We start from the raw sequence: 23,843 nt of genomic DNA on the forward strand, positions 1-23,843 counted from the left end.
ACTGTCTATTTTTTCTGCAGCAACTCACTGTGAAATGTTTGTACGTGAATTATTTTCCTGCTCTTTCCTCGTCATTAACCGCATGCAGAGGCAGAAGTAGTCACAACAGATATGAACAAATTCCTCTGAGACAGAAATTCCTGAGTAAGCAACAGAAAACCCTCCAGACACAAATTGGAAGCATCTGATTCACTGAGCAGTACCTGCGGGCAGAGCCTGGGCTGAGCTGGAACTTGCTCTGGACAAATTCTGCACCAAGAACTCAGATTCCTCTAACATAGCATCACTCAGACTCTGACTCTGGGCACCACATAGTATAAAGTGGCTCCGGATCAGATGCTATAAATTCACCAGTAGAACTGACTTCCCCTGAATAAGTAAGCATTTTTATCTTCATTATCATCTGGTTTAAATTAACATTTACTTCCAAGCATAGCGTAGCAAGCTTTGCCTTGTTATCTATGTTTCGTTCTGGTAAACCTGGGAAAACCAAAAAGATTTCCCTATTACCTTCTTCCTCTTCACTGCGTTCCTGATCCCAGGTTGTGTTTTATACTGAAACTCATAAAATCAAAAGGTTACGGCACTAGCATCTCCAACTCACACTCAGAGGAAACGTCATAATTTAACTGAGCATACACGAGGCCAGAACAAAACAGGGAGGGCCACCTTCGCCTCCAGTAGAATAGTTTCTCACAAATGCTATCCGGTTATTTGCTCCTACTGTACCTAAACTTACTCCTAGTATGTGTGACTTACGTGAATGGCTGGTACTGACCTGGCCAGGATTCCCTCTCTACTCCTACACTGCTGACAGCCATAGCCTGACAAACACGTGTGTGTGTTAGCACTAAACACATAATACTATGGTAACACAGGACGTCGTGAGATGAACAACTTTCATCCAGAAGCTCTCTATACCACAGCAATATTATCCAAAATACCTATATCCAGATACCCAAAATGAGGGGAATGAGGGGGGGATAGAAGGAGACTGGGGAAGAAGAGAGTATTACTATTATGAGCTTGATGAAGTCTGATGAAATTACCCTAATTTAAATCCTAAACAACTTCTACTAAAATCTCCAAGAGAATGCAGAGTTTATAAGACATAGAGTTGATATTTACCTCTCTGTCATGCTTACCGACAAAGAGTATGAGATAAAGCAATGAAAGGCAGAATGGTCCTCTGAGCTATGAGACACACAAAAAATATAGGAAGATTATGCCCAAAGACGAAAACTGAACTAATTATTAAACCATGGGACTATTTCTTAATCCAGGATGAACTTCCCAGTATTAAACCTAAGAATTCTGATGGTGCCTCATAAGATGTTAGTTGTTCCTAATAGTTCACATAGTTTTCCAGTGTGATGGAAAGCAGCCAATATACCATGGTTATGTTTTTCTTTTTCCTAAAACCTATTTAAAATATCTTATATTATAAGGTAAAATACTGGTTTGACAATTATACTGAAGTTATAATTAAAAGTATCATCAATTTTACTTTGTTTATCCTGTTAACCCAGAGTTTGTCCAATAATAAAATCTTTTTACTCTATTATCTTAGAGTAAAAAAACAAAATACAAACTACAAAAACATGACTCTTGATTCTAATTATCTATTTTAAACAATGGAAACTTTTGATCCATCACCTAAGATAAAAACAGAGAGGGAGACAAACCATAAGAGACTCTTAACTATAGGGAACAACTGAGGGTTGCTGGAGCGGAGGTGGTGAGGGGATAAGGAAATTGGGGGTTAGGTATTAAGGAGGGCACTTGAGTGTTATATGAGCACTGGGTGTTATATGCAACGACAAATCACTAAATTCTACCCCTAAAATCAATAATACACTATATGTAAACTAAATCGAATTTAAATAAAAATTTTTAAAGAAAGACTTATTTTTGAAAGCCAACTACAGGGGTGCCTAGGTGGCTCAGTCAGTTAAGCGTCTACCTTTGGCTCAGGTCATGATTCCAGGGTTCTGGGATTGAGCCCCCCACATTGGGATCCCTGCTCAGTGGGGATCCCTGCTTAGTGAGGACCATTTATTATTCTTTAGTTTATGGCTGTTTAGAAAAGGACTATTACACTGGAGAAGAATAATTTTATATTCTGATTATAGTTCTATTTTGTAAAAATATATTACTCCAAAGTGAGATATTAGTGCCTCAAACAAGTACACGTAAGATTTTTGCATTTCATTGTGTGTTAATTATATGTCAATGAGAGAAATAAGAAACAACAAAAATCATATTATAGAGAAAAAGCAAAAATTTTTAAAGTATCACCAGTAATGGAAATTATTCCAATGAGAAAGGATAATAGAAAGGCTCAACTATTTCATATTTCTAAAGGACAGTTCAAGGTGTTCCCCCTAATATGCTTACCTCTTAGAAAATGAAAAAAGAACGTGATTAATGATGATTCATATTAATGATTATAATTCAAAGCAACAGAAATATTTGGAAATAAGAGCTTGTGGGGTTATATCTTGCTTTAGTATATTTATGCAGATATTTCTGGTTTTTTCCTGTATACAATTTTGACTTATGTTTTCAAATTTATAGTCCCTTTTTTATTAGTTTGCATCAGAGAGGTTCTTTGAATTATATATCATTACCAAGAAAGATAATGGTTTTTCCCCTGTCTTCATAATTTCAGATTGTCTCATCCATCTTTATTGACACTCTTCAACAATGACATCCTCATTCAAGATAAGATCACTACAGTTGTGGGAATAAAAGGTACAGCATAGAGAATAGTAATCAGTGGTACTGTACCAGTAATGTATGGGGACACGTGGGAGCTCTACTTGTGGTGAGCATGGCATAATGTATAGAATTGTTGAATAGCTAGCTGTATACCTGAGACTAATGTAACCTTGGGTGTCAACCACACTTGAAATAAAAAAAAAAAAAAGTCAACCAGCAGGTGAACTCCCCCATCTCCAGTAACTTCCCATGGGCTGTTTCAATTCAGTTTTAAATTAGGATATGCTGGGATGCCTAAATCTAAATCTAGATCACTAAATTCTACCCCTAAAATCAATAATACACTATATGTAAACTAAATTGAATTTAAATAAAAATTTTTAAAGAAAGACTTACTTTTTGAAAGCCAACTACAGGGGTGCCTAGGTGGCTCAGTCAGTTAAGCGTCTACCTTTGGCTCAGGTCATGATTCCAGGGTTCTGGGATTGAGCCCCCCACATTGGGATCCCTGCTCAGTGGGAAGTCTGCTTCTCCCTCTTCCTTTGCCTCTCCCCCACAGTTTGTTCTCTCTCTAATAAATAAATAAAATATTTTTAAAAATCAAAATAAAAAGCCAACTATAATATGAATACCAAGTGTTCTCAATGAGGTGAATTCTTGTGCACTCCCTTTACATAAAAGGGACTTCTATCCTGCGAATCCATCTGTAAATCTATCACTGTAACCTTTGTGACAACCACTCACAAAGTGCCTGACTCAGTGGTTTCACATCCTGGCTATCAAGTAGCCAATCATTAAATAAATCAATTCTTTTATTTCTCTGAAAAAATAAAGATGATATATACAATACCCCTGTTCACTAGAGTAGATAGTCATTGTTTGTAAATACTTATTATTTCAACTAAAGGCACAATCTTAGTTTTATAGAAGAAGACTTCTAAGTACATTTTATTCAAATTGATCTATATCATGTTGTATTTGGGGCGCCTGGGTGGCTCAGTGGATTGAGCCGCTGCCTTCAGCTCAGGTCATGATCCCAAGGTCCTGGGATCGAGCCCCGCATCGGGCTCTCTGCTCTGCGGGGATCCTGCTTCCTCCTCTCTCTGCCTGCCTCTCACTGACTTGTGATCTCTGTCAAATAAATAAATAAAATAAACCTTATATCATGTTGTATTTGTGGGCCTCTAGATCGCATTTTCTCTTTTAACTCTCTTCCCACCTCCTATGTTCATATGTCCAGGTCCACATACTTTTGCTTTAATGGAGAACTCAGTCCAGGCACATTATTAGTACACTTAACATAATATCACAGGTATTTTCTTGAAATTTTTTATCAAAGCATTTTCTTCTGAACTATTCCTGCTTACTTATAATAATTTCTCCTAAACTTATTAAATTTTTTTTCAGAAAAATTTGAGAAATGTTGTTAAAAATAAATTATGTCTTACAAAATAACTTCTATATTAGAACTCTTGAGTATGGATAGTAATTCAACTTGTGAGATGACCTTAGTATTATGAGATTTTTTTGTTTACAACCACGTTCATGAACTTGGACATGGATACCAAGTAATAGAGAAAGAGGGAAAACTGCCTTATTTTAGGAAACCAGTATAATCTTTGTTCCCAAAACCTAATAAACAATACAACAACAAAAAGTCCCCATTTATTTGTCAATATAAAATTAAAATCCTAAATAAAATACAACTTTTGTAAATACAGCAATATATTTTTAAAGAATAGAAAGCGATCAGGGCACCTGGGTGGCTCATTCAGTTAGGCATCTGACTCCTGATTTTGGCTCCGGTCATGATCTCAGGGTTGTGAAATCGAGCCACACATGGGGCTCTGGGCTCGGTATGGAACCCACTAGAGATTCTCTCTCTCTCCTTCTCCGCCTATCCCTCCCCGCTTCTCTCTCTCTCCACCCCCCAAAAATACAAAATGATGAGGTAGGATTTACTATAAAAAAACAAGAATGGTTTAACATTCTGATATATATTCATGTAATTCTCCGTATGAATGGGTCAGAAAGATAAAAAGCAAGATTACATCAAATATTCAACAAAAGCACTAAATTTCAACATCTGTGATAGAAATAGAATGAAATTTCTTTTTTTTTTTTTTTTTTTTTTTTTTCATTTAGCAAAGTGTTTTATTCAAAAGCTTCTCAGCACCATCTAGTTGTCAGAAAGAATGGCATCGCCTTTTCCTGCCCACCCGACTCCAGAGTCCAGAGGCCGCAGTTAAACCGTTGGGCTAGAGCGCCCCCTAAGGGTTATAATTCAGATCATGATAAAGTTTTGGTTGTTCTCCCACTCCTCTTTCTCTAAGCCTCCCCACTCGAGGAGACCTGTGCTTCCCCACAGTTCCGAACAGGAAGGAATCATGTCAGACTCGATCAACCTCCCATTCCTGGGCTATCAGAGGCACATAAAACTACCTTGACAAAAACGGGATTCAGTGACTGCCATCTAGGAAGGACAGTGATGCTGTCAGGCAGCATGCAGTTTGAAAGCTCAAATCTCAAGATAACCCTCCCCCAACTCTACCCTAGAAACAAGGAGCATCAGGTCCATTTTCTCTCCATCAATTGCTCATCCTCTCCTGTCTTCTGAAAAGACTCTAAGCCAGACCTTTTGACAGAGTTAGGACAAACAATGACAGCTAATTAAAATGCTAAGAGATCCTGAGCTGTTGGGGATGAGGAGAGTACAGAGTGTGACCTGATCCTTCCTTTCAAGAATATTTTGTCTCATCATAAAGCACACTTCTCCGAAGAGGTTCCTGGAGGAGAAATCCAAGAGTCTGACTGTGTCCTGTGGGAACCCATGTAACTTTGGCTTCAGTCCTTGGATCTGTCCGTTGCAGCTACTTCAGGTCCCGGAGGAGGAGGAAAGAGCTAGAGGCAGCGTCAGTCGGCCAAAGCCCCCATGGGGTCCCAGGCCGGCAGGACGATGGGTTCCTGCTCTAGCACGGCTAGCACCTCTTCGGGAACGTGCTTCTTGTCCACCACTACTTCGTAGACATACTCAGAGAACCTCTCATCTGTCATGCACAGGTAACCTTTGTGGCCATGATCTTCACCCCATGAATTCTCCACTCTCCATTTCACAAATGTGCCATCCTGATCATCCTTCTCTGAGACAGCAGTGAAGGTCATGGCATGGGTCATAAGTGACTCACCAAAAGTCAACCTCTCAGCTTTATTCATGTTCTTCAAGGAGACACCGAACACTAACTCATGATCATAGACATTCATGTCACTGAGGCCTAGCTTGCCACTGAAGTGTTTTCCAACATCACAGCCAAACCACACAGCCTCTCCATCTTTGATGGAGGCAGCAACCATCTTTTTCAAAAAGTCAATGGGCTGGTTGTTATATAGAGTTTTTCTCCCGCCAACCATATTGCTTAAGTAGTCCACTGTGTAAACTCTGTTGTACTTGTGCTGGGGCCGAGGGTCATTCACTAAACAAATCTTATTTTCCATATTGAAGAGCGGCTTGACATGTTCCCTGTAAAACTCCAATGGTGTTATGGGGCCAATCTTCTGATAATTTTTATCCTTGTCTCGATACTCCCAGGTGAATGTCTCTGGTGGATTACCCAAACAAATGCATACTACTCGGAATATCTCCTCCATCATGACATCTTGTGTGGCTGAGATTTCTCCTCTGGTCGCTCCACTGTGTACCAGGTTCCGTAGTCGTATACAGAATTCTCTCATCTTGTGATTCAGAATATCATTCATCCTTCTGGTTGCCTCCGTTGTATAAGATTCAGGGAAGCATTTCTTAGGGACGACACCATATTTTTCAACAATATTGACAAGCATATCCCACTGTCCACCATCATTCGCAGGATTCATAAGCAAATACTGCACCAGCCTACCATCCTCAGGCTCCTTCTTCTGAGCTGTTTCCACAAAAGCATTTAAGAAGAAATAACAACGTTCAACCTTGTCCCAGAAAAAGAGATAAGATTGACTAAACTCAAATTCTTCAATATTTAATTTTTTCATGAATGGAAGTCTCATAACATTCAGACAAGAAAAGATCCAGCATCGCCCTGAGCTCTTCTGGTTAGTGACTGGCTTGCCTTCCTGAGTCACAGCGTGCTGGAACACATGCTGGGCACCCTGTACCGTGGCCCTCTTCAAGCAGATGTCCAGCAGGTCGTGCGTGGTCCCGACATTCTGGGCAAGTACGAACTGAGGGTCGGAATTCAGTTTCTGAATCAGAGCAGATACCTTCTCCGAATTCAGCCCCGCGTTGTTCATGGTGGCCACGCCGCCCGGCTGGGGACCGGTAGCTTCGGGGTTCTTAGGGGGAGCACCGGGGTTACACGCGGCTCGCTGCCTCAGCGGCCGGACCTGCCTGCCACTCGCACTCGGAGCGCCGGAAAGAGGGACCCGGCTCGGTGGCGGCGGAGGGCTGAGGCCCAGAGAAACGGGGTCCGCGGAGGGACAAAACTCCCCCTCGCGTTGCTGAGTCAGCGCCGTCCTGAAATTTCTTTATTTAACAAAGATACATACCAAATCCATCATACTTCAAAAAAAAAAAACATATTAAAATAAAAGGTATTTAACTAAGTACACTATTTTCCTTTAGTTTTTGCTTAGGAATGGGGTGGGGAGTAGAGACCAACGCCAACCCCCAGCTGGTAAGAGAGACAGGGGAAATACCGTTAGGCCTAAATATGGTCTGCCTCTGGCTATGTAAGGCCACTTGTCCAGCATAGCCAGAGTGGTTCTAGATCTCAAAAATCAAGTTGCCTCAAGGGGTGTGAGGGGTGGGGACAGGTAAAAGAGGGTAAAGACCGCCTGTACTAGCAAAGGGGACCTCTCATCATCTTCATCACAGTCAGAAAACATAGCAGCAGCATCCCTGGGGTACGCTACTGGAGACTCCAAGAAAGGAATTTGTCCTTCCAGTGGTGGAGAATACTGCAAGTGTTCTCAATGAGGTGAATCCTTGCACACTCCCTTTACATAAAAGGGAGTTCTATCCTGCGAATCCATCTGTAAATCTATCACTGTAACCTTTGTGACAACCACTCACAAAGTGCCTGACTCAGTGGTTTCACATCCTGGTCAACCACTTAGAATCATGTGTCCCTAGGAAAATCATAACCAGTTGGTTCATTTGAAACCTGTAATAACACTACTTTCTCCTCTGTGAGGAAAACATTAGACAAAGCGCTTAGCATGTATAAATTGTATTGCATGACGCTGGCACAGTGAGGGGTTAGCTATTGTTAGCTATTACCATAATGTTATCTTGCAAGAGAATTTTTTTTTATACTTTCTAAAGTTTTAATCCCAGTATAGTTAACATAGTGTTATGTTAATTTCAGGTGTAACACAGTGATTCAACAATTCCATACATCTCCTGGCGCTCACCATGACGGATGCACTCCTTAATCCCGGTCATCTATTCCACCCTTCCTCCCACCCACCTCCCCTCTGGTGATCATCACTAAAAGTCTGTTTCTGGGTTTCTCTTTCTCTTTTTTTTTTCCCCTTTGCTCATTTGTTTTGTTTCTTAAATTCCATATGAGTGAAATCACATGGTATGTGTCTTCTTCACTTAGCATTATTCTGTCTAGCTCCATCACTGTCGCTGCAAATGGCAAAATCTCATTCTTTTTATGGCTGAATAATATTCCATTTTATATATATATATACCACCTCTTCTTTATCCATTCATTTATCAACGGACACCTGGACTGCTTCCATAATTTATTATAAATATAATGTTGCTATAAACATAGGGGTACATTTACTCCTTTGAATTAGTGTTTTTGTGTTTGGGGGATAAATACTCAATAGTACAATTACTGGATTGGACAGTTCTATTTTTAACTTTTTGAGGAAACTCCTACTGTTTTGCACAGTGGATGCACCAGTTTGCATTCCTATCAACAGTGCAGAAACCCTTCTGCACTGTATTCCTCCATATCTGCCCCAACACTTGTTTCTTGTGTTTTTTATTTTGACAGGTGTAAAGGGGTATTTCAGTGTAATTTTTCTTTTTTTCTTTTTTTTTTTAAGATTTTACTTATTCAGAGAAAGAGAGGGTGTGTGCGCACAGGTGAGCAGGGGCAAGGGCAGAGGGAGAGAGAGAATCTCAAGCCAACTCCACTCTAAGCACAGAGCCCAGTTGGCAGGGCTGGATTTTATGACCTGAGCCAAAACTAAGAGTCGGATGGTCAACCAACTGAGCCACCAAGGTGCCCCACAGTGTGGTTTTGATTTGCATTTCTCTGATGATAAGTGATGTTGAGTATCTTTTTATGTGTCTGTTGGCCATCTGTTGGCCATGTCTTCTGCCTATTTTTTAACTGGATTATTTATTTTTTAGGTGTTAAGTTGTATAAGTTCTTTATATATTTTAGATACTATCCTTTTATTAGATCATTCATTTGCAAATAACTTCTCCCATTCAGTAGGCTACCTTTAGTTTTGTTGATTGTTTCCAAAGCTATGCAGAAGCTTTGTATTTTCATGTAGTTCCAATAGTTTGTTTTTGCTTTTATATCCCTTGCCTCAGGAGATACACCTAGAAAAATGTTGCTAGGGCCAATGCCAAAGACATTTCTGCTTGTGCTCTCTTCTAGAATTTTTATGGTTTTAGGTCTCACATTTAAGTCTTCAACCCACTTTGAATTTATTTTTGTGTATGGTGTAATAAAGTGGTCCAGTTTCATTCTTTTGCAGGTAGCTGTCCAATTTTCCCAACGCCATTTGTTAAAGAGACTGTCTTTTTCCCATTGGATATTCCTTCCTGCTTTGTCAAAGATCAACTGACCATATAATCGTGGGTTTATTCCTGGGTTTTCTACTCTGTTCCATTGATCTTTGTGTCCATTTTTGTGCCAGTGCCATATTGTTTTGAGGACTACAACTTTATAAATTAAAGTCGGAATTGTAATACCTCCAGCTTTGATTTTCTTTTTCAAGACTGCTTTGGCTCTTGGGGTCTTTCTGTGGTTCTATATAAATTTTAGAGTTATTTGTTACAGTTCTGTGAAAAATGCTGTTAGTATTTTGATAAAGATTGCATTAAATGTATAGACTGTTCCAAGTAGTCTCAACATTTTATTAATATTTGTTTTTCCAACCCATGAGCATGGAATGTTTTTCCATTTGTTTGTGTCATCTTCAGTTTCTTTCAACGATGTTTTATAGTTTTAAAGAATATAAGGCAGGGTACCTGCCTGGCTCAGTTGGTGGAGCATGTAACTCTTGATCACAGGCTTGTGAGTTCAAGTCCGACACTGGGTAAAGAGATTACTTAAAAATAAAATCATTACGAAAAAGAAAGACTACGGGGCTTTCACCTTTTTGGTTAAGTTTATTCCTAGGTATTTTATTGTTTTTGGTGTAATTGCAAATAGGTGCTTTCTTAATTTCTCGTTCTGTTGCTACATTATTAATGTATAGAAATGCAACAGATTTCTACACATTGATTTTGTATCCTGTGACCTTACTAAATTCATTTATCAGTTCTGGCGGATTTTTTTTGGTGGAGTCTTTAGGGTTTTCTATACACAGTATTATGTCATCTGCAAATAGTGAAAGCTTTACTTCTTCTCTACCTTTTTATTTCTTCTTGTTTGTTTGATTAGCTATGGCTAGGACTTCCAGTACTATGTTGAATAAGTGATGAGAGTGGACATCCTTGCCTTGTTCCTGACTTTACAGGGAAAGTTCTCAGTTTCTCCCCATTGATTATGATATTCATTCATGGCCTTTATTATGCCAAGGTCATTGGAAAATGTTAATACCCTGTAAAGTGAGCACTCCTATAGTTCTGATTTTCAATAATATTACAGGTCAGACTTAGGAATCTTTATTGGCTGGCCTTATAATTACATTAAAATCTTAACCCTTTATATCATAGACTACAATACCTTATATGTTCTAGTTCCTGCCTTCCTCTCCAAATTCACTTCCTGACAGCCCTACCTTTTCTATCAAACTACCAAATGTCAACAAAACCAGACTTTGTGCCTCTCCAATATGCTCTAATACATTTCCTTCTTAAGGTCTTGAATTATGCTGCCATTTTGGCCTAGAAGGCTCTCTCTGGTGGGACTACCTCCTGTGCATGGTGTAATTCTCAACTAAAAGCTCACCTCCTCAGAGGCTTTCTCTGACTACATACAATAGACACTTCTACTATCTCTCTCTCTACTCTTTTGCTTTACTTTATTTTATTCTCAACACTTATTACTACAGAAAACTGTATTAATTTATTAGTGCATCTGTACATTGTCTGTCTCCAAGCACTCCCCTCCATGAAATGTTAAGCTTCATGAAGGCAGAGACTTAGATCATATCCAGGAGTATCCAGCAACACAGTGAGCACACTGTATTTGTTGATCAAACTATGTTTCTGGGCTGATGTCTCACAGCTTAGCCCATTACTAATTACTACTACGGTCAAAGTCAAAGGCCAAGACAAAGTCACTCTACCTACAAACCATTTGAATTCATTAATGGTAGATTTTTTGAAAAGGTGGTAAGTTGGGGCACTTGGGAGGCTCAGTCAGTTGAGCATCCAACTCTTCATTTCACCTCAGGTCATAATCTCTGGGTGGTGAAATCAGTGAGATCAAGCCCTGAATCAGGCTCCATACTCAATACAGAGCCTGTCTGAGATTCTCTCTCTCCGACTCCCTTTACCCCTCCCCCTCTGTAGGCACACACACTCTCTCTCTAAAATAAATAAATCTATAAACATACCAACAAAAAACAAAAAAAAATAAATAAAAGGTGGTAAAGAATATGTATAATGGGGATCAATGATTAAAGCCCACTGATCTTCATACAGAGGTATGGACAAAAAAAAAAAATTTGTATAGTATAAAAAGAAACAAGCACATTTTCAAAAGTACAATATACTAGTATATCAGTGACTGGGCAGGGAACTAATGATTTGTTCTTTCAAAGAATGGGATAAACTACATTTTATACCCAGTAAAATGATGTCATGCATTAGAACTTTATCCAAACTGTTGTTTAAGGGATTCATAAAGTTAAACAAGTTTCTTTAAACCCTCTACAAACTATTTAAATGTTTACGGTGGATCACTAGCCTGGAAATATAACATTCAAAGGTTCTCAAAACTAACTGACTATAAAATGCGTTTCTTTAAACTACAAATTTACATATCCTGGAAATCAATTTAGGATAAGCTTCTATAGAGATCATAAAGTTATTGTATTAGCAACTATGAGAGCCTACCACTTAGTTTGATTCTTAGTAGTTTGAAGAACAAAAATTGTTTATTTGTTTGTTTCCAATTGCTTTCTTCAGCCTAAGTTTTTAACCACAATAGCCTGGCTCCTCTATTCTTTAATACTTGTTTTCTTCCAACACTTCTATCAATTTATTTATTTTCTTATTTTACTACACTGTATAAAAGCCTCTAAACCCACACTGCATAAAGGGTCTAAATAGTTGTGGGGATCTTTGTCTTTTTTTTTCTTCTCTTTTTATTTAAATGCAAATAGCCCCAGTGCTCCCATATATAATACAATATTTACTTTAAATTTTGGTATTAGGGATGCCTGGGTGGCTCCGTCAATTAAGTGTCTGCCTTCGGCTCAGGTCAGGATCCCAGGGTCCTGGGATCCAGTCAACAATACGCTCCTTGCTCAGTGGGGAGCCTGATGCTCCCTGTGCCTGCCACTCCCACTGCTTGTACTCTCTCTCTGAGAAATAAATAAATAAACGTTTAAAAAGATAAAAATAAAACCTTGGTAATTAATTTTTAACAGTTTTGCTAATTTCTTCTTATTCCTATTTTACTTGGAATTTCTACTGGGAAAGACTAATAAATGTTATCAAATGTCAATATCATATAACATATCATGTGATTTGTAACTTTTCCCTTATCTAATAATGAGTTTCACTGAAAACTTCTGGATGGCAAAATTTCCTAACTGTAAAATATCCTTGCATTCCTAGAATAAACCTTACTCGGTCATGGGATACTATTAATTTAGATTACCTGGTAAATTTAATTCCTGAAGAAATCAGATACTTGATTTGCTGAAGTAAGGAATGTCACTTTAAACATACATAATTTAAGTTTTGGAAAGAAAATAAGACAAAGATGAAAAAGAAATTAGAACTGTATAATTCTATTTACCAGAAATTCTAATCAATTGTATTATCCTGTTCTAGTCATATTCTGTATGATTCTGTATAGATTCCCAAATTTTAGTTCCCTTTGGATCAAATTAATTTTTAAACTGTGATATGGAAGTGAAATTATGTCTTTTGTCTGTTATCCTAAAGATCAACTCCAGAAAACATATATACTATCTAAGAATGTGAACAGGAATTTTGAAGGTAAATAAGGCAAATTATAAATATTAGAAAGTAAAAAGATGAGACAAAACAACAATCTTTTTAATCTAAAATACAGTTTCACCTAAATAACACAATCCATATTTTTTAATTTATAAGGTTTTCCATTGTAATTTATAATGCTATGAATAGTGCATTCTTATAACTATTCTGTATACTAAAAATTAATCATACAATATAATAATATAGGAAAAAGCTGCTCAAATAGTCCCCATAAAATTCTTGAGTCCTAGGCCAACAGATACAATACAAAAAGAATCTCAATAACCATTTAAACAATGTTTTCAGTTATTATTCCTAAAAACCAATCACTTAAACAATAAACCTACATTAGGTATTATACCCAGAAAGATATCAATCTTTACTATAAAAAGTAACGAATTATTAGTCACAACTTCAAAGTCATTTGAGTCCATTTAACACCATCAGTCTGATCCACTGAGCTCCCTAATAAACTGTACTAGAATTTATACCAACTCTCTTTTTCAATAGTTTCCATATTTATTTAAACAAACCTTATACAATCAGGTAAAATCAAAGTAAAGTTAAGAACAAGAATATGTAAATATCAGGATTCCAATATTCTATCTCCTATTTCAGTGGCAAGTTTGTTACAATACAAATGTAGAAAATATTGAAAGATATGAATGTATTAGATGAATTAACAACTGTACTCACGCATCATTTGAGCAAGTCATAAATTCTCCCTTTATTTTGGGATGCCATGAACCAGTATGAAGCATTGCTGTATGACCCTTAAAAAATAAAAATATAGAAAAAAAGATACTTTAAAAAGATTCTTAAAAATAAATAAAATGACCAGAAACTGATAAATCATATTTAAAAGTAACTGTTTATTCCTCCCAAGAGCACACTATTTTAATTACAAACATAGTATACTCTCCCAATTTTATTTCAAAATATGCTTTCTTGGGCGCCTGGGTGGCTCAGTGGGTTAAGCCACTGCCTTCGGCTCAGGTCATGATCTCAGAGTCCTGGGATCGAGTCCCGCATCGGGCTCTCTGCTCAGCAGGGAGCCTGCTTCCCTCTCTCTCTCTGCCTGCCTCTCCAACTACTTGTGATTTCTCTCTGTCAAATAGATAGGTAAAATCTTTAAAAATATATATATATATGCTTTCTTTATTTCACTTTGTTTAATTCACTGTATAAGTTCCCTGCCCAGAAATTAACATGGCACTTATATAAAACAGGTGCTTAATAAGGAAGGAAATAGAAAGGAAACTGATGCCTCTCTTTAGGAAACAAATGGAAAAACCATAGTAAGAGAAAGATAGGCCCTTCTTTAAAGACTTTTCTCAATGGAAAATAAGAATACAAAGTATTTACATATAATCAAGGCAAAAGCAAGAGGTTGAGGGGAAAAACCCATACTTCTTAAAAATAAGTCAACAATTTTGATTCTACATCTATAAAAAAAAGTATGTGAGAAAAGGAGAAATACCTTTAAAATGATTCAAGAAGATGAGCCTTATTAATTATAGAACATAATATAAAAACACTGTAATTAAAACAATGTAATGTTGGTATACAAACTGACACACACACCAAATCAACCACAGAGTACATACCAAACATGAATATACACACACACCTCCCTTCCAGGTGCAAAGTCGGCTGGAGTGATCTCATACAGTATGTTCAGATGAAGCAGAAAAGAGCCTCATACATAATAATGGCAAAATCTCTTATTCTGTAAGGGTCCAAAATAATAGATGAAAACCATCTATAGTCCGAATTGCCCACAAAACCTCTAACAGGATCTGGCCAACTCCTGACAATCTGCTTATGCTGACAGGGTACAAACACGGACCAGAGATGTGCAGTAGGGAAGCATGAACTGAAGTAATGGGACTAGATGAGCGGTTTGAGATTCCGTTTTCTTTCCTGAGCTTAAAATTGCATATTTAACTATCAACTTGCCTCTTGCATTTGCATAGGCATTTCCTACATAGTAGTAGGCCAACAGGGAAATCTTGATTCTTCATGTCCACTTCATTCGCAATCGACTTCTTCCATAGTTGCTAAAACTACAAACTTGGAGATCATCCTTAAATACTCCAACAACCATAAATCCAAAACCCTCTCTCCACCTAAATTCAACTCCCTCGCTAGTCTTGTCAGTTCAACCCAAAACACATCTTAAATTTAACCACTTCTCTGCTTATTCACCTCACCATCCTTACAGGAGCCAACATTACCTCATGCCTCTATTCAGTTATTATACACTGTAACAGGCCTGACATTTGTCTCTACAGTTTTATTCTTGCCTCATGTGCTCCACCTAGCAATCAATACAGTCTTTTAAAAATATCCTTGGGTGGCGCAGTCGGTCAACTATCCAACTCTTGGTTTCGGCTCAAGTCATGAGATCAAGCCTCACACTGCACTGCACTCTACACTCAGCAGAGTCTGCTTAGGATTCTCTCTCCCTCTCCACCTGCCCCTGCACATACAGGGCTCACACTCTAACAACTAAAATCCTTAAAAAATATATATATATATATATATATTTATATTTATATTTATATACACACATATTTATACACACACACAGAGAAGTGTATATATGCATATATATACGCATATATACACTTTGTATATATGCGTATATATATGCATATATACATTTCTAAAAATGCCAATGCTTATTGTCCTTCACTGGTTCTCCAGCATCTTCACACAGCCTACAACAGCTCACATGTTGTGGCTCTTGCTTTCTTTACAACTACATTTATTTTATGTTTCCTCTTCTCCAATAGGCACTAATCTGCTGGGCTTCTTTCATCTCCTCTACAACATCCAGCTCTTTCCCCTCATCAAGGCCTCTCACATGCTTTTCCATTTGTGGGAAAGCTCTTTTTTTCCACTTTTACATGACTGACTGGCTTCTCATTCCTTCAATCTCAGTTTATATAGTACTTATTCAAATAATACGACCTGGCCTTTATCTAAGTATATATGGCTCATTCTGTTGTTCTCCACTCAAGTATCTGTCCATTCCCTTAACTACAGTCACAATTTTTAATTCTATACTTATTAACTTATTAGACTTCTGAAACTATTGATGTTCTGCATATTCAAAAACAAACTGAGAGGCTGAGAGGAACCTAAAATTCAACATAAGCAGAAACAAATGAATCCTACTGTATTTCAAATGAACAACAAATGCACTGAAAGAGCAAATAGAAGATAATAACCCAAGTAACTATACACTCTGTACTGGATTAAATGGTGGTCCCCCACCAAGGATCTACTTGTGTCCTCCTCACTAGAAGCCGTGAATGTGACCTGAAGTCACATTCTTAAGTCTCACTTAAAAGTGAGAAGACATGGTGAAGTAAGTCAATTGGAGAAAGACAACTATCATATGACCTCCCTGATATGAGGAAGTGGAGATGCAACATGGGGGGTTTGGGGGATAGGATTTTAGTATATGTGCTGCCGAAGACAGCACGGTTTGGGGGATAGGAAAAGAATAAATGAAACAAGATGAGATTGGGAGGGAGACAAACCATAAGAGACTCTTACTGTCACAAAACAAGCTGAGGGTGACCAGGGGAGAGGGGGGTAGGGAGAGGGTGGTGGCGTTATGGACATTGGGGAGGGTATGTGATATGGTGAGTGCTGTTAAGTGTGTAAACCTGGCGATTCACAGACCTGTACCCCTGGGGCTAATAATACATTATGTGTTTATAAAAAAAATAAATATATTTTTTAAAAAATAGAAAGTTTGAAAAAAAAAAAAAAAGAGTGAGAAGACACAAAGAAGAGAAAGCTCTGTGAAGAGAGGCAGAGAGAAAAGAGCCTGGATTATACAGCCACAAGCCAAGGAATGCCTGGAGTCACCAGAAGCTAGGACAGGCAAGGAAGAATTCCCCTAGAGCCACTGGAACATGGCTGTGCTAATATCTTGATTCTAACACTTCCGCCCTCCAAAACTGGGCAAGAATTTGTTGTTTTAAGCTACTAAGTGTGTGGTAATTTATTATGGTAGTCTTAGAAAACTAGCATAAAAAGAACAAAAGCACTAGAAAACTAGTATATAAAGACCAAAAGAGGGGCTCCTGGGCAGCTCAGTGGGTTAAGCCTCTGCTTTCAGCTCAGGTCATGATCTCAGGTCCTGGGATTAAGCCCTACATGGGCTCTCTGCTCAGCAGGGATCCTGCTTCCCCATCTTTCTGCCTGCCTCTCCGCTTCCTTGTGATTTCTCTCTGTCAAATAAGGAAATAAAATTTTAAAAAATAATAAAATTTTTAAAAAAGACCAAAAGAACTGGGGGCACCTGGGTGGCTCAATTAAGCGACTGCCTTTGGCTCAGGTCATGATCCCAGGCTCCTGGGGTGGAGCCAGGCATGGGCTCGCTGCTCAGTGGGGAGCCTGCTTCTCCATCTACCACTCCCCCTGCTTGTGTTCCCTTTCTCTCTGTGTCTCTCTCTGTCAAATAAATAAATAAAATCTTCAAAAAAAAAAAAAAAGACCAAAAGAACTATAAATAAATACTGAATTCTAGTTAATACATTTGTTTCTCTTTTGCAGTGGTATGCACTAAGAATTCTGAAACTGCTTTCATTACAATGAAGAATTAGGCAAATGAAGAAATACTTTTGAGGAAATGGAAGCCAAATTTCTCCACTGGAAAAGGGAATAACAAAAGTGAAAAGAAGAAAAACTAGGATGAACCCTATGGAATTTGACTGAAATCAGGGATACCAATATGAACCCACAATTTCTAATAGGTAAATATAAATATAGGTGTACATGGGTGTAAGTTATTCTCAAGCTCTGTATACAGAGAATGGCTGGAAGCAGGGACACCCCAGCGACCCCAGCACAGAGATCCTGGATTCTATATTACATTCTCCACTAAAAGGAAATAGGGCTCCTTGAAGAAATGTTTGATTCTTGTTCATACAAGATGAACATGGAACAGCTGCTTGTGCCAAAAAATAAGAAAGTGCAAAAATGACGGGATATGTTAAAGAATAAAGGGCAGGTTGGGGGGCTTCTTCTGGGATAATTAGGGCATCAAAATAAACAATGAAAGTAATGGGTTATAAATGACTGATTCAACTAGGAACTTCTGGGTATATATGAATAAATAAATAAGAGAAAGCTCCTCCTTACAATAGAATAATAAATATAAAATTAATGATGGAGTTAGAAAAATCACCATGTTGTAATCATCACAGTAATAACTGATTCACACAAGAATCATCAATGGGTGCTTAAAACTATTGGAGAAAAGCTTGATAATGAACAGAGAGGGTCCTTCCCTACTCTCAAAATCTCCCTGCAAATTACTTAGTAAGTACAAAGAGAAAAATAGGAGGGAAGAGATCTGGTATTACACTACCCTAAATAAGTGATCAAACTAATGTTACCAATACTGGGATGCACTGGTATCATGTATTCCTGATATGAGGATGTAGGAACACAAGACTGTTTCTGTGACAGACTTTCTAAAAATGCACACCCAAACTCTAATGATGAGGAAAAACAGGCAGAATCAAATCCTGCATCTGCTGCTACATATTTACAGCTTCTACATATTTGTAAAATAAATGGCTTATAGTCTTCATATATATCAAAGATTCTTTTTTTTTTTTTTTTTTTTTAAAGGCAGAGGAACTATTCCCAATTAAGAAACAAAAAGGCATGGGCACCTGGATGGCTCAGTTATGCATCTGCCTTCTCAGGTCATGATCTCAGGGTCCTGGGATCAAGACCCACATCAGGCTCCCTGCTCAGCGGAGAGCCTGCCCTCTCCCTCTCCCTCTGCCCTACACCCACTCTCGTGCTTGCTCTCTCACTCTCCCCTCTTTAAATAAATAAATTTTTTTTAATATTTTTAAAAAATTTTTTTTTAATTTTTAAAATTTTTTAAAATATTTTTTAAAAATATATTTTTTTAAAAATGACTACTAAACAAGTGGGAATATAATTATAAAGAGATTATGGGGGGTGCCTGGGTAGCTCAGTTGGTTAAGCAGCCCTTCAGCTCAGGTCATGATTCCAGAGTCCTGGGTTCAAGCCCCGCATCAGGCTCCCTGCTCAGCAGACAGCCTGCTTCTCTCTCTCTCCCTCTGCCTGCAGCTCTGCTTTCTTGTGCTCTCTCTCTCTTCCTCTGTCAAATAAATAAATAAAATCTTTTTTAAAAACTGTTTATAAAGGAGATTGTTGAGACAAATGTGGACTTTGGATTAGATAATAGTATTTCATCAAGGTTAAATTCATGGTTATATAAAAAATATATAATGTTATTAGGAAAACAACACTGAAGAATTTAGGAGTAAACAGCAAGATGGTTGCAATTTATTTCAAAGGTTGGGGACTAGTAAAACATACACACATAATTCATATATATGTGCATAGACATATGTGAGTGAGTGGAGGGATATATAAGTAGGAGGAACAGAGTTTGTATTAGTTCCTGAAGGAAGCGAGAGAAGACAAAGCAATCGGGCAAAATGTTAGCAACTGATGAATCCAGAAAAGGGGCATAAGGAAGTTCTATATGGTATTCTTGTAACTTTTCTGTAAAGTTGAAATTATATCAAAATAAACCTTAAAAAAATATTCTGGCTGCTCCGTGAAGAAAATCCTGTTGCAAAGTCAAGACAGGAATTAAGAAGACAGTGATGTGGTCCATGGGAACACTGACAGTGGCCCGGACTAGGGCACAGCAGTTAAGGATTCAGAGGTAAGAAGATGTGGGACGCATTTTAAAGAGACAGACATCAGGTTTCCCTAATGAACTGGATCTGGGCAACCACAGAAGAAAGCAAAGTTTGTGAACTAAGCAACTGTGTTGTGTAAATGGTGACTATGCAAATACCATGTCATTTTCTCTGCCCATGGAGAACCTGAACTCTCTTTTGTATTTAGGAAATTCTACCCGCATAATGACTCTTGGGGTAGAAGACAGAGACTACCTCTCACAGAAGAGGGAAAGTCAGGTGCTAATTTTGCCAGCCTCCCTTACAGATGTGATACAAGAATGCAATCCAGATCCAGCCATTACATTCCCTGGAGCTGTAACTCATGGACAATGGAATGCTAACTTGCCATGTTAGTCCATTTAGGCCACTATAACAAAAATACCGTAAACTGAGTGGCTTATAAGCCATAAACATTTTTGTCTCATACTTCTGGAAGCTGGGAAGTTGTAGATCAAGGTGCCAGCAGATTTAGTGTCTCAACTTCCTAGTTCACAGAGGCTGTCTTTTTGATGTAACCTCATATGGTGAAGGGGTAAGAAAGCTTTCTTGGGCTCTTTGCACAGAGCACTAATCCCATTCATGAGAGCTCCACGTTAATGACCTAATCACCTCCTATTACCATCACATTGGGGGTTATGATTTCAGAATATGAATTCTGGAGAATATTCAGACCATAGCAGTCTCCTTAAGGGTAACAGTACCACACCTCCTGCAAGACAAAACTCCCTGCTCTTAAGAGGTCATGGTACTCTGTGATATCCAATTTTTGGCAATGACCACCACAGTTTTATCAGAAAAAAAGTTTACAGCATGGTCTGGGGCATTGTTCCTACATTTCAAAACAAGAGTGATTCACTAGACTTCTAGTATTCTTATTATGCATAAGTCAAGTAGAGTCAGTTTTGCTGCACAAAACCAAGAACAGGTACTGAAATCCCAGCTCATAATTTTGATCCAAGAACTAGAGTGAATTAAAATATATTTTACAGGAGATTCCAATTTCACTCATGATGGAATACACACATTCTACCCCATCTCTCCATTTAATTACAACAAAAAATTCTGAACAAAATAAAGAAGGTAAGGGGTGTCTGGTGGCTCAGTCACTTAAGTGTCTGACTCTTGATCTCAGTTCAAGTCTTGATCTCAGGGTTTTGAGTTCAAGTCCCGTACTAGACTTCACACTGGGCATGGAGCCTACATTTAATGAGAAGGGAGGGGAGGGAAGGGGAGGGGAGGGCGAAACTACCAGAAGACAATGAATAGTGAATAAAAGCAAGCAAAAAGGATATAGAACCCAGGTCTTAAAGAGCAGTTGGGGGATGGTTTCTGACTTCTATATTTCTTGACTTAGGCTCTGGGGCAGTCCACAACGAACAACTAAGAGCAAGAGGGGACAGAAAGTTCCAAAAATTTTCTCTCTCCAAGGCACAGGGTGGCAGATGGGTGGTGAAGGGCCTGTGGGATGAAGTTCTTGTGATCTGACCTACCCTATGCCAGCCATGCACAAGCAACAAAGCTGCAAGTCTCTCCTCAGTGCTGGCACCGGAAATGGAAGCCCTTACAAGTCAAAGAGCTATCGATCTCCTGCTCTTCCTACCAGGCAAGTGCTGGCTCTGGAGTGGCACTTCTCGTCTTCCAAACCAGCAAGCAGTGGTCCTGTGAGGCCTAAAGCAGGTGAGTGCCAGCAACAAACAGCAGTTGTCCTCTCAGTAACAGAAGCAGCCCTGCAGGGAGGATACTTGCTGGCTCTCCTGACCCCATACCAGGAAAGAACCAGCAACAAAGAGGCATGGTGCCTACTCCCCTGAACCACAAGCAACATTAACAGCCCTGTGTGTCAGAGCACTTATGGCACTCTGTGTTAACTTGGCCATAATTAAACAAAGCAGATCACCAAACAACATACATAGAATAGAACCCTCCTGATACTCTATGCTTTACATCTGTGGGTAGAGAAATTTTTATTTTTCCACCCCACTCCAGCTTTGCCTAGAGGCATAAGCTACATTTATGAGAACTGCTACATTGCATAAAAATATTTTCTAGCAAGAATATCAGAACAGAAAGCCCCTGCAAGAGAGTAAAGGGAAAATCACAGGGTGAAGGGGTAAGAAAGCTGGAGAAAAAATACCCTTTATATCTGTACACCTGCACTCACTCCTGAGGTGCCCTATGTGACACCTACCAGAATCGACCAGAGAAAAGCAATGAGAACTGAAGATGGTGTGGCCCACCAGCCACGGTCCACACAGGTCCCTGGGTAACACATACATGGGTCAAATCAGAATAGCATACAAATGTTTTGGAAATGAATACTGCAAGGAAAAACAGCTCACAGGAAGTAGATCAGGACTTACAGTCTAAAACTAATCGGGTTGACTCTCAGCTAAAAAAGAAACCACACACTCAGACAAACAAACAAAACAAAACAAAACAAAAACCCAGCATTCTCCAGAAGTTTTGGATAGGACTAAGAATATCATAACACAATATTCAAAATGTCAAAAATACAATCCAAAAATAATCATACAAAGAAACGGGAAAACCTAACCAGCTCCCAAGAAATAAGATAAAAGATGCCAACCACAGAATGATCCAAATGTTCTAATAATCCGAAAAAGACTTAAAATCAGGGACGCCTGGGTGGCTCAGTTGGTTGGACGACTGCCTTCGGCTCAGGTCATGATCCTGGAGTCCCGGGATCGAGTCCCGCATCAGGCTCCCAGCTCCATGGGGAGTCTGCTTCGCTCTCTGACCTTCTCCTCTCTCATGCTCTCTCTCACTGTCTCTCTCTCAAATAAATAAATAAAATCTTAAAAAAAAAAAAAAAAAAAAGACTTAAAATCAGTGTTTATGGCCATGATACATAAATGGAAAGCTAACACTTTCGAAACAAATGCAAAATAGAAGTGCTCAGCAAAGAAAAACAAACTATTAAAAAAGGGATATCTGGTTATATTGAAAAATATAATAATGGAACTAAAAAATTCACTGGAAGGGCCCAATATTAGAATGGATATACAGAGGAAAGAGTCAATGAACCTGAAGGCAGATCAATAGAAATAATTCAGTCTAAATAGGAAAAAATGAGAAGAATCACAGAGAGCTACGAGACAATTATTTAAAAAAAAAAATTTAGTATTCATGTTATATAAGATTTAGGAGAAGAGAGACAGGTGCAGACAAATATTTGAAGAAATAACAGCTAAAAATTTCCCAAACATGGTGAAAGAGGTAAATTTACAGATCCAAGAAACTCAGAACTAACTAAAACAAAAATAATAAATTAAAAAATCTTTAAAGCCTATACCTAGACACTTATTAAACCATTAAAAGCCAAAGATTTAAAAAAATCCTAAAAGCAAATATAAAAAAAGGCACATTACATAATGATAACAAATACTTGAATTACTACAGAATACTCATCAAAAATAAAGCCAGAAGATGGTAGACCAATATTTTTTAAGTGTTGAAAGAAAAATACTGCTATGTTAAATGTACAGAAAATGTACTTTAGGAATAAAGGTAAAATAAATACACTATAAGATGAAAGAAAACTGAGAACTTGTCACCAACAACTTGTTTTCAAAGAAATGTTACAGAAATTGAAAAAAATGATCATCTATTTCATATGGAAATTCAAATAGCCAAGAAAATTCAAAAATTCTTTTATTTAAAGAATACTTATAATAAACCTGGACACCTATCTCACACCATCGGGTCATGATCTCAGGGCCCTGGGATCGAGTCCCGCATCGGGCTCTCTGCTCGGCGGGGAGCCTGCTTCCCTCTCTCTCTCTCTCTCTCTGCCTACTTGTGATCTCTGTCTGTCAAATAAATAAATAAAAATCTAAAAAAAAAAAAAAAAAAAAAATTAACTCCAAATGGAATCCAGATCTGAATGTAAGGGCTAAAACTATAAAACTCTTAGAAGAAAACAAAGGCACAAGTCATGACCTTAGGTTAGTCAATGGCACTAAAGGCACAAAACAAAG

The 23,843-nt window shown here is 38.2% G+C and overlaps 2 protein-coding genes across 2 annotated transcripts in view; both read right to left on the bottom strand.

Moving 5' to 3' along the window:
* WDR70 (WD repeat domain 70) overlaps positions 1 to 23,843 on the bottom strand; it is a 304,933-nt gene that overhangs the window by 174,293 nt on the left and 106,797 nt on the right. The window contains exon 9 of the mRNA XM_032337571.1: positions 13,784 to 13,860. Within this exon, the coding sequence (XP_032193462.1) occupies positions 13,784 to 13,860 (77 nt within the window). The remainder of the gene's footprint in view (positions 1 to 13,783; positions 13,861 to 23,843) is intronic.
* LOC116586971 (bleomycin hydrolase-like) lies at positions 4,834 to 7,218 on the bottom strand. Its single transcript, XM_032337572.1, has one exon. It carries the CDS (start codon positions 7,000 to 7,002, stop codon positions 5,635 to 5,637), a length of 1,368 nt encoding a protein of 455 aa, XP_032193463.1. The 5' UTR covers positions 7,003 to 7,218; the 3' UTR covers positions 4,834 to 5,634.

Source organism: Mustela erminea, chromosome 3 (genome assembly GCF_009829155.1).
Source record: "Mustela erminea isolate mMusErm1 chromosome 3, mMusErm1.Pri, whole genome shotgun sequence".
Classification (NCBI taxonomy): Eukaryota; Metazoa; Chordata; class Mammalia; order Carnivora; family Mustelidae; genus Mustela; species Mustela erminea.

Bases quoted from the DNA above. Each gene is read 5' to 3' on its own strand.
- LOC116586971 (XM_032337572.1), bottom strand. From the start codon at position 7,002: ATGAACAACGCGGGGCTGAATTCGGAGAAGGTATCTGCTCTGATTCAG.